Raw genomic sequence first — 11489 nt, 5'->3', positions numbered from 1 at the left:
TTTCGTAGGATTCAAGTAGGTATGACATTTTAATCATATGATTTTCCTATTCCTATGTTATGAATTAAAGGAGCACATATGTTCTTGATTGGGTTTTCTGAAGAAAAATTGGACTCTTAACAGAAAACAAATGCTATCGAATGGGACTTATTTCAACATTATGACTGTATATATGTCATTTTTTCTAAGAGAAGTTTCATCGCAATATGCACTATGGATTGTCTCAATAAAAGTTTACAACTCACTAGACGTCAGTCGAAAAAAACATAATTTTTCTGTGTGTTTACAACATAGCTGAAACATTTCTTTCGCGATCACATGCTAACCAAAATAAATCAATAAGAACACCAAGATATGGAACACAAAAAGTATGGGCTTGCAATAGAGCACTATTGGTCTCAGAAAAATAGATCTTGTTTTCATCACTACTTTATCGAGGATCAAGTTCATTCAAATATCCATGGGATGCTATCACAAGGATAGAATGTCATGAGGGCAGAGAGGGGAACCGTCGCACCCTAACATGGAGTTTTTTTTTATGTTAGGCTCGTGCTCCTCTATGCTAAAACCTCCTTATAATTGTGTGCTTTAGTGTTCATGCCCACCTTAAATAAATTCTGCACCAATTTTCTTTGATTGCCCCTCCTCAAATAATGTTACTTCCTGGTCTGTCCCCGGAATCTGCATCAGCCTATTGAACTACATGGTTCAGGAGGAGTTTGTTTTCCTGATCATGGAGAAAATGAAATATAAAAAATTTATAAATGAGAAAAATCATGAAACTTACAAAATTAAAAATCATATGTATCTAAAATTATAAAACAGATAAATGAAAAGTGATTATATTTTAAAATCATAATTAAGTGCCACTATGTACTATTGAAAAACCCTAAAAAATAGATAATAACTACGACTAGGAGGCAAGTTGATCGACGAGCAAAGGACGGATATGTTCCTTGCACAGCACGCACGATACATACATGGCTGGAGAGCACCGTCCTTTGCTCTTCGATCAACTTGTGGTGGCGGTTCGTTATACACACATATCGCCATCGATCCTACTATGATCGTGACAAAAAATTCGTAATTCCACGTACCTTTGGACGCACAAGTCAAACCATCCTACTTTTATATCTTATCTGTTGTTGTCAATACAATGTCTCGATGGTACAGGTGTAAGTACATACTTGCTGGCCGCCGTGGCTCCTTGGATGCAAATTGGAAGGAACCTGCCTGACAAATGCTACTAGCATACTACTAGCACTAAGTACATGTTCTTAATTAGGTTGTCTCGAGAAAAACTCAGCTCTTATAATACAAAACAGATGGTGCTGACTCATATTTACAGTCACTCACAGGTACGGTTGGTTTGGTTTGCTAATGTGGTTCTCACGGCATTGTCTTGCAGCCGGGTGGTGTCGGTACTAGCTTGTGTGGGACTGAGGTGGCTCAAGTTTGGAATTTATGCATAGGGCAACATTATGATTGATGTTACCAATCACCGTATCAAGTATGCGTCGGTATCAGCCGTGGTACTGTTTGTCTTTGGTCTGAGAAGCTTCACCGAAATATCCAGCTACCAGCTGCATCAGTTCTTCCAAAAAAGCTGTCACGAAGTGGTACTCGTGAACTCCTAAGGACAAATCATAACGTTAAATGGATGCACAACAGTCAACAAAGCTATGGTTTGCAGAATATCTCATAAATCTAAGAATAATTTATGAAAGAAACGTTAACTGGTACCTTGATCAATCTGCATATCTGTATTCAAAACAGAATGTCAATAGTCAAAGTGGTCCGTTGGTCTCCCTTCTAACGATACTTAGATAGTACTTTATACATAAGCTATGGTTCTTGGCAATCAGGAAAGGTCACTTAACGTGCACTAGTTCATTATACAATGCCATTATCCAACCGATAATATCAGTCGATAAAAACAAGAAGATTTGGAAGATGAAGATACCGCTCAAACTTAAAAATTTTGGCTGGTATTTGCGTCGAGGAGTAATCGTAACCAAAATAATCTTGTGAAACGCAATTGGCGTGCGGTGTGTTTTTTTGTCAACACGATGAGACGATTAAACACTTGTTCTTCCAATGTCGCTTTGCCAGATCTATATGGTCATGCATTCAAGTAGTTTCTGATCTGTATCCCTCGACTAGTGTGACCAACATCTTCGGTAATTGACTCCATGGGATCGATCACAGATTTGGAATGTTTATTAGGGTGGGGGCGCTTGCCATTATATGGTCGCTATGGCTGTGTAGAAATGACAAAGTTTTTAATGATAAGAATTATTCTCTCTTGCAGGCTATCTACAGATGTACCGCTACTCTTCGTTCTTGGTCTGCGCTGCAGAAGGTGGAGAACTGCGACCTGTTTACGGAGGTCTGTACACGGTTGGAGGACACGGCGAGGAAAACTTTTTCCCTACATGGGTGGCAGCATAATCTACAGACTGGGCCTCCGCCTTCACCTTAGGCGTTTTACATTTCCTAATATCTGATATGTAATTCGCCTTTTTTAGCTCTCCAGAATACTGAGACTCTTTGAACGGCTGTGTGCATCTTAGCTATGCAGAAATCGGGTGTAATTGCTTTCTATGAGTAATAAAGCGTCCATTATCAAAAAAAAAAAAACTCGAGACCAAGAACTACATGAGTTGGTGTTAACATCTTTTGTGGTCCTTGTCTGTTGTCAATGTTAACTTGACATGGATTCTAGGATGATATTTGGTATTGTTTGTAGCTTTTATTCTTGGAGGTACCTCTTCGAGATTCTTGTTGCACTATTTTGATATGTATTTACCTTGGTCAAATGTTGCCACAGTATCAGCGCTCACAGGGCTTATGTTCTAGACCTATATAGTCAACAACTATAGTTAAGTTCTACATGCATTTTTGGAACCTAGGTTCACATAGACCCAATAATGAAAATTGGTGAAAACCATAGCTATTAGTCTTAAACGGTTTAAAAAATAATTTAGGCATGTAGACACATATACATATGAAATCTATTGCATACTAAAGGAACATATATGGGTATAAAATAGATACGTCACGTTAATCCACATTATCGGGATTGTCTGGGATTTAAGAAGACTATTTCATCGGGATCTAAGCACGTAATAATGTTTGCCAAAATTTATTTCAATTGGAGGAAAATTTCACTTTCGTATGAGGATTTATACCCAATTGTTGGACATGTACATCTACTTCCCCAACTAACTGAGCTAGGTTCATTACTTCTGTTTGTCATGATTTATATTGAGTAGATAATTGTATTCTCTTCCATTGTGTAAATAAGAGATTTTAAGAATGATATGGGACTCTCATCGATGAGAGCATCATCACAAATAGCAAGTTTATCATTTTCATCCTCACATAACATAGTATTTTCTAAGCATGACGGGTTATCAAGCAAAGATGGGCCAACATTTCAGTTTTGTAGTTATCATCATATGTTGGTGGTAAAAGTGGAAATCCCACTCTTCCCCAAGCTTAATTAGATGGAACTATGGCTTTTTCATTTTCTTCTTTATGTAATAGGCTAGTGTTTTCTTGTGTTGTTGTGTTCCTCTCATTATAGTCAACAACATATATATTATCAGAAAAATTTTCCATACAAAAATCAAGGATAAGAGTGACATCACTATCATGTTTGTTAGTCACACCAGTAGCTTTATAGATATCATCAATGAAGGTTTTAAATTCATAGGCTGCCATAAAGATCACAAATTGCTCTACTTGTTTGATCTCTAAATGAACATAACTATAAGCATGATAGGATGAAATTGTATGTTCTTTATGGGATCTACATTGGAAGTCAAAGTGTTCACAGCAGCAAAAGTAACAAGTCCTTTCATAATATGCAAGCAACTCTTTGTCAATATGTTTCTGAGATTTAAATAACTCATCCAAATGTTTCCCTTCTTTTGAATTTCTGCGTTCACTCCATAAGTCTCCAATAATGGACATATGAGCATTTTCTATGGTATTTTTCATTCTTATGGTTTTTGTGTTTTAAAGAAAACTAAAAATACTAAAAACAAGATGAAGAAAATTACTTTGAAAATCAAAAGGAGAAATAAAAGCTCACAGTGGTGCGACCTCCCCAAGCTTAGGTGTAAGCACAGGGTTGGTGAAGATGTTGATGTGATGTCCCTCTTGCAACTTTGGCGCTAGAAGATGTTCTAGCAGTTGCAGTGGGGATTAACCACACTACAGCCAAAGTGATGTAGCTTCTTGGAATTCCTCGGCAACAACGCCAGAAAATTGTTCTTGATGAAACAATCTTTGTGTATCAATTTGTTGAAATTTCAAGTGCACAATATTGTAGAAGCATATTTTCCCCACAAGGGTGACTCGAGTGTTTATATCGAACTTTCGGGGAATTGACTTACAAGCTGAATTCTTCCTTCTCCCCTTGTAGCAACCTGCAAAATAAAATTCTTACCTGTATCCCCAAATCCACCGCGTGGTTATCAAGCACAAGCTTTCGTATTAGTAATAGGAAATACATGTAAACTAAATAAAAAACAAGTAAAGGCTAAGGGTATTTGGGTTATGTGTGTATGTATGTATTTTTGGTATTTTTGGATTAAAGAAATATAAAGCAAGGTAAAGGTATTGGAAAGGTGTTTCTAGTAATTTAAAATGGACCGGATTTCATGGGTTCGCTTGTCTACTCTCTTTTTAAGTTGTAGTGGACACTAACAATTCATCAATGGCATAATATTGGTGAAAATTCAATATGTGTTTTATAAGCATTCATATGAGTATTACGTCCTAACATAGAGATGATGCAACACATCTCTCTTATACTGCTCAAGAAAGGGAAAACTCCAAGCAATCTTGAATTAAGAATCAACATAGTATGGCCTGCTTTTATCTTTTACACTATGTAATTCTGGAACTTCGGTTTGTGTACGGCTGTGTGCATCTCAGTTATGCAGAAGTCGAATGTGATACTTAAAACTTTTAAGTAATAAATCGCCCATTAGCAAAAAGAAAGCAATATGACATAATGTTTGAATATCAAATATGCTACCTTGAACAAACAAGATGATCACAATGTCGGATGGGGCTATGGGAGACGCTGCAGTCGGTGAGAGGTGACGGAGCTGGAGGCTGGTGGCGGCGTCGGAGACGAGGGAGAACACATGCACGGCTCAACTCCAGCGTGGTGTGCGGCTATTTGTACGGAGTTGGTTTACTATAACACTATAGTTGCTTTTCCATAGCTTCAAAGTTGCTTCTCGATTTTTTTATCGAAAAATATGCCAATGGGATCTACTTTGGAAGATCTCGTCGCTAGAGGCCTAACGGTGGAAACAGATCGCCATTTCAAAAAATGGTTTTAAAATTATGACCTCTTTTCTTAAAAAAATGCATGATATTAAATGCACGTGTAGCCTTCATGTGCTGAACTTTCTATTTTTTAGAGATGGGTGCTTGAATGAGAGTGGATTTTGTACACCCAACCATGGGTGTAGGTGTTTCCATCAACGTTCATTGTACTTTGAGATTCGGATAAAAAGAGGAGAGAGAAAGAAATCTTTCCATCTACCATGATGGGCACGAGTCTCGAGAAATAAATGGTGACGGAAACCCTCACACATATGCGTGAGTGTATAAAAGCTCCTCTTTTTATCCGAATCTCAAAGCACAATGAACGTTAACGGAAACATCTACATCAATGCTTGGGTGTACAAAATCCACTCTTGGTGCTTGAATGGACTAATAGCACCCGAGTGCACGCTAGCAGTGTCCATAATTTAGTTTGTTGAGCTCGGAGTTGAAACAAATTAGGATGCGGAGGTTCACGTCACTTTCTGATCTTTCACGCGCAAACGCTTGACTTGACTTATGCCCACGCTGCTAGTACCCTTTTGTCTCTGCCGGGAGATTTTATCAAGGAGACGACTGGGTTTTATAATATCTCATCATCATCATCAGATGTATGACCATAGTATGGCCTTAATTTCCATCATCTTTTTTTTCTGTAATACATATTGAATTTCAAGAACCCTAGGAAAACAAAGATCCATGTCGTTAATCTGTACAAAAAAAGGCAAGTTTCCCGATTTATTGACACTTGGATTTTGTTACAAGACCCAAGAAAAAAAAAACCTTGTGGAAATGCATGCTAGAAAAGGTGAAGTTGCCACCCCCAACATTACATCACAATCGAAGCGACAGCATCACCTAAACCTTGAGCAGAAGTGGGACTAAATTACAACAAAGTGTACGAATTAAACCAAAGAATTCCTTGTTGCACGCCTCTTGTGCGCTGCTCGCGGCCGGATGCGCGCGCTTGAAGCTGCGCAACATGCTCGGCGATGCAGCGAAGGGCCGCTCAAGTTACTGACCTGACCTGAACACACATACACGTTCTTCGTGTAGACACATACCACGTAATACTAGTAGCTTGGTTAATGTACAGCTTAAACTTCTTGAAGGCGATTTTTCTTAGCCCTTTCATTCGTCGAACATCTTGAAGGCGAAGTTGCCTTGGTTGGCGAGGTCGTCGATGATCTGGAAGTCGATGTCAGGGGTGCCCTGGAACCAGAGCGGAGTCGCGGGGAGCGGCGGCGGGACGGCCGGTGCTGCGTCTGAAGAACAATTCGAACATAAACCATCGAAATTCAGAACATTTCAGAAGCATATAGAAATTGGGGCGAGTGATCTGGTCGGATGCTTACTCTGCAGGAGTGGGAGGTCGTTGCTGCTGTGGCTGGCGTGGGGGAGCATGTCGGCCTCCTGGAGGCTGGCGCGCTGCTCGAACGCCTCAAGAAGCAGCTGGTGCACGTACGCCTTCTGCGCCCTGTTGAGGTGCTGCGGCACGCACTCGACGCCGGCGAGCTCGATCTTGACGAGCTGGCAGATGGAGTTCACGTACACGGTGGCGCCGCCGACGCCGCCGGTCTGCCCTGCGGTGTACGCGTACACCCTGTCGCCGGCCTCGCATTGCCTGGCGTGTTTCGTCGTGGCCTCCCACATCCTGTCAGTCATCCGGTATCCACTTGTTGGTCCAACATGGCTTGGTTAAACAGACCCAAGTCGAGAAAACCAAAACTTCCCAAGCTCTTCGGGGTTGAGAGCCGTTCCCAAGACCTCCAATGGATTTTCTTCTTGCCGTTCTCTGTTCCCCACCACTGATTTGCGATTGATCGCCGCATGGATTCACGGGTGGAAACTGGCAATTGAAAACAGCTCATCATATAAGTAGGTATGGCATAAATAATAGATTTCAGAAACATCTCTGCCCCCGCTCGGGAGAGGGGACGATCAAAGCAACCACTCATACGCTGGTAACGTTGCCACATGCGGGTGATAAGGAACTTGAAAGTGCGAATAGGGGACCTGCCCACATAGCTCCAAAGTTGCTTCTCAATTTTTTTATCGAAACATATACCAATGGGGTCTACTTTCAAAGATCTCGCCGCAAGAGACCTAACGGTGGAAACGGATCGCCATTTCATAAAAATGGTTTGAAAATTTTGACTTATTTTTTTTTTAAAAAAAAATACACGATATTAAGTGCACGTGTAACCTTCATGTGCTGAACTTTCTATTTTTTAGAGGTGAGCACTTGAATGGACTAATAGCACCCGAGTGCACGCTAGCAGTGTCCATAATTTAATTTTTTTAGGGTAAAACACAATATATTAAGCTAGCAACCCGCCTCATTAAGTGTCCATAATTTAGTTTGTTGAGCTCGGAGTTGAAAGAAATTAGGATGCTGAGGTTCACGTCACTTTCTGATCTTTCACGCGCAAACGCTTGACTTGACTTGTCCCCACGCCGCTAGTACCCTTTTGGTCTCTGCCGGTAGCTTTTATCAAGGAGACGAGTGGGTTTTATAATATCTCATCATCATCAGATGTATGACCATAGTATGGCCTTAATTTCCATCATCTTTTTTTTCTGTAATACATATTGAATTTCAAGAACCCTAGGAAAAGAAAGATCCATGTCGTTAATCTGTACAAAAAAGGCAGTTTTTCCCCTTTATTGACACTTGGATTTTGTTACAAGACCCAAGAAAAAAAAAACCTTGTGGAAATGCATGCTAGAAAAGGTGAAGTTGCCACCCCCAACATTACATCACAATCGAAGCGACAACATCACCTAGTAATCCTTAAGCAGAAGTTGAACTAAATTACAACAAAGTGTACGAATTAAACCAAAGAATTCCTTGTTGCACGCCTCTTGTGCGCTGCTCGCGGCCGGATGCGCTTGAAGTTGCGCAACATGCTCGGCGATGCAGCGAAGGGCCGCTCAAGTTATCGACTCCGACCTGAACAGAACTGAACACACATACACGTTGTTCGTGTAGACACATACTAGTAGATTGGTTAATGTACAGCTGAAACTGAAAGGGCAATCTTGGCCCTTTCAGAAGGCGAAGTTGCCCTGGCTGGCCAGGTCGTCCATGATCTGGAAGTCGATGTCCGGGGTGCCCTGGAACCAGAGGGGCGTCGCCGGAAGCGGCGGCGGGACGGCCGGCGCTGCGTCTGAAGAAAAAATGGATGGAACATGAGACTTCAGAATTCAGAATATTTCAGAAGCATATAAGAAATGGGGGCGAGTGATCTGGTCGGATGCTTACTCTGCAGCAGTGGGAGGTCGTTGCTGCTGTGGCTGGCGTGGAGGAGCATGTCGGCCTCCTGGCGCGCTGGTGAACGCCTCGAGAACCAAAGAGGAGGATGTACCGAAGCTCCTTGGCTGAATTCGCCGATGTGCCAGCTGTAGGAGATGACTCGGTAATCGGCTTTCACCTGCCAGGCTGTTAAATCTGCCAGGACATGCATCTCTTCTCTGCTCAATTAATTAATATAAGCCAGACAGCTAGGAGACAGCGACGTGACTGCCAGCCTGGCTGCCTCAACAACATTTAATTAATGGATGGACCGAACCGATCCATTTTTAATCCCTAAACCTTTTTCTTTTCTCCTCTCGCCGCCACTAGTACTGAGCTAGCTAGCTAGCCCACCAATCCATTCACTCACTCCCGTAATCTTTCCATTTCTTCCTCGCTCACCATTCACTTTCAGTTTCATTAATCCTAGCTAATTTCTCACATGACCTCTCCACATCTCCTACACTTGTCTACTGTCAACTCCACTCATACACGATCCATCCAGGCTAAATGAAACAAACAAGTCTGTGCATTTGCGACAACAAACTGCATTTCATACTGTATACTAGTACTGACGAAAAAACAGCAATACATAGAAATACTACAGCCTGGCCTTTTGTAACACCAAAACGGAGGTCAACTATTTCATGTATATGGAGGCTTAAATCATTCTAAACCGACACCTTCCTGATCGAGCTCCAGCTCTTGTCCTGCAACTTCAACACTACTAGTTATTTTCTCAAACAAACCACCGTCGGTAACACAGCAGACGACAAAGACACGCTTTGTGTTCAGCTAATGAATCAGCACCTGCATCGGGTTATATAAGCAAATAATTCAGCATGGACACCTCTAAATTCTTAGACACCAACATTCATAACCCACCCTTCTGCAAACATTTGGGAGGGAGCAACCAACTTCTGAAATATTCCACATGGAGTACTGAGGTTTCAGAGCTTACATTGCTGTGTCTACCAGATGCACCACCACAACGCCTTGACCAAAAGAAGCAACTGGCCAGCCACCGCAAAGCACATCGGCGAGGGACTTCGCTGGACCAGAGCCCCACGCCGCGAGGCTCAGACAATCCCCAAGCGGGTTGCACAAAGTAGAAGAATCTACCGGCTCATTCTTGGGGTCCTCATCTTCTTCTTATTCACCTGAAATGAAATAACACAGCATCATTCAAAATGGTGCACACCATATATACAACAAAACAGCTAGGGACCTAGGCAAACTGAAACAAACTAGAGCGGACAAAGCCTGTGCATTTGCAACAAACTGCAATTCATACTGTACAAGTATACTGAGAAACAAGCAGCAGTACATGCTTCCTCAGGCTGGACAATTTGTAACAGCAAAACGGAGATAAACATTGCATGTACGGAGCCTTAAATCATTCTAAACTGACAGCTTCCTGGAGCTCTACCTCTTGTCCTGCAAGACACTACTAATTATTTACTCAAACAAACTTGCTGTAACAACAACTTTGCTGTCCATGAACAGGAAGCAATGCTAGGGAACATGGCAAATTCCTGTCCAACCAACCTGAACCAAGCCATGAATTTAATCTACAACATATTCATGCATTAATTCTGGCATGAGCAAATGGAAGCTTCGCACTGCATTTAAAATAGAACAATCATAATCAGTATATATACTAGTCGATTCTCAGCCACCTGAGTGGCTCCACACTGCACTTGAGGATGCTGCCGATGGTGTTCGCCACCGACACCGCCTCCCGGTACCCACCTTCACACCCCGCATCTCCTCTTCCAGTATGATTTGAACCTGAAGAATATGCAAGAATCTCAGTACTGCGTATGCATCACAAACATCAAAGCAACTTAGCACATATACTAGTGCCTATGCACACAACCATTTTTCGTTTACTCAAACGCAAGATTCCTATACTGCCTACCAATTCACACCATCAAAAAAGGCAATTTCGTTTAGGAAAATTACATGGAGAAGAGAGGGGCTCAACAGCAGCAGCTTACTGGGGAGGTGGTCGGCGACAGGAGCACGGAAATGTGGCTGCTGGCAGCAGCTCCGGTAGGTAGCAACAGCAGACACGAACACCCAGCCTTGTCTCAACTGTCGACAAATCACAGCACAGAACAGATACGGCATGAGGCAGAGCAGCGATGCATTCTCGCAGCAGAGATGGTAGGAGGAGAGTCTGACCTAGGTCGTGCGTGGGGAAGCAGCGAGCGAACTTGCGACAGAGATGAGCTAGAAACTTCCCCAGCTCCACACAGCCACCTGAGTGCCTCCATGATGTTGGCCACAATGCTTCCTCCTCCTGGTTCCCCTCCGACACAGCCAACCCCTGAAAAAATATGCAAGGGTCTCAGCACCGCATATGCATCACAACCATTTTTCGTCCATAGATGCAAGATCCCTAGACTGCCTACCAGTACAACATCAAAAGGGGAAATTTTGGTTGTGCAAAACACAAATTACATGGAGAAGAGGGGCTCACCACCAGCAGCAGCAGCAGCGCGTTGGGGAGGTGGTCTGCGACAGCCAGGCATGAGCTCGGAAATGTGACCGCTGGCAGCAGCTCCGGTAGACATCAGCACGCCAAAGAGCAGAAACGGCATGAGCAGTCCAGCGATGTAAAAAGAAATAATATTGCAGCAGCGAAGCAAGTGAAGGTTGCTAGGAGGAGAGTCTGACCTAGGTCGTGGGGAAAATCTGCCGAGGTCGACGGCGTACTCCTGGTGGCTCCCCTTCTATCGTGGCTTGGCGCTGATGCGGTAGGATCCGACCCGGCGGAACCGGGACGGCCGCCGTCCCCAGGTCCGATGCGCGCGAGCAGGAGGCTGATAACGGCCGCGGT

The 11489-nt window shown here is 42.7% G+C and overlaps 2 protein-coding genes across 3 annotated transcripts; both read right to left on the bottom strand.

Annotated features, from left to right (window-relative positions):
- Window positions 1-6035: 6035 nt before the first annotated feature.
- LOC127341079 (uncharacterized) lies at window positions 6036-7013 on the bottom strand. The gene is made up of 2 exons (XM_051366853.2): window positions 6705-7013; window positions 6036-6614 (listed from the first exon to the last, which is right to left on the bottom strand). The coding sequence occupies exons 1-2, from the start codon at window positions 7000-7002 to the stop codon at window positions 6481-6483; spliced, it is 432 nt and encodes a 143-aa protein (XP_051222813.1). The 5' UTR covers window positions 7003-7013; the 3' UTR covers window positions 6036-6480.
- A 968-nt stretch (window positions 7014-7981) lies between these two features.
- On the bottom strand, window positions 7982-11285 carry LOC139838377 (uncharacterized). Of its 2 annotated transcripts, none has more exons than XR_011754664.1 (7): window positions 11130-11284; window positions 10832-10976; window positions 10645-10741; window positions 10324-10435; window positions 9606-9804; window positions 8615-8800; window positions 7982-8519 (listed from the first exon to the last, which is right to left on the bottom strand). XR_011754664.1 is itself a non-coding variant. In XM_071827791.1 (7 exons), the coding sequence occupies exons 6-7, from the start codon at window positions 8814-8816 to the stop codon at window positions 8401-8403; spliced, it is 321 nt and encodes a 106-aa protein (XP_071683892.1). In that variant the 5' UTR covers window positions 8817-9454; window positions 9606-9804; window positions 10324-10435; window positions 10645-10741; window positions 10832-10976; window positions 11130-11285; the 3' UTR covers window positions 7982-8400. The 2 variants fall into 2 exon arrangements, 1 of the variants encoding a protein (XP_071683892.1); XM_071827791.1 differs by having other exon boundaries at window positions 8615-9454; window positions 11130-11285.
- Between the last annotated feature and the right edge of the window lie 204 nt (window positions 11286-11489).

Source organism: Lolium perenne, chromosome 3 (assembly GCF_019359855.2).
Source record: "Lolium perenne isolate Kyuss_39 chromosome 3, Kyuss_2.0, whole genome shotgun sequence".
Taxonomy (NCBI): Eukaryota; Viridiplantae; Streptophyta; class Magnoliopsida; order Poales; family Poaceae; genus Lolium; species Lolium perenne.
The sequence above is the reverse complement of the archived record's forward strand: the minus strand, read 5'-3'. Positions and strand labels throughout refer to the sequence as shown.

Excerpts from the sequence above, each read along its gene's own strand:
- LOC127341079 (XM_051366853.2), bottom strand. The coding sequence starts at position 7,002 with ATGTGGGAGGCCACGACGAAACACGCCAGGCAATGCGAGGCCGGCGAC. Across the intron at positions 6,615-6,704 it reads CGACCTCCCACTCCTGCAGA|ACGCAGCACCGGCCGTCCCG; the intron begins GTAAGCATCCGA and ends ATTGTTCTTCAG.
- LOC139838377 (XM_071827791.1), bottom strand. The coding sequence starts at position 8,816 with ATGCATGTCCTGGCAGATTTAACAGCCTGGCAGGTGAAAGCCGATTAC. Across the intron at positions 8,520-8,614 it reads CGACCTCCCACTGCTGCAGA|ACGCAGCGCCGGCCGTCCCG; the intron begins GTAAGCATCCGA and ends TTTTTTCTTCAG.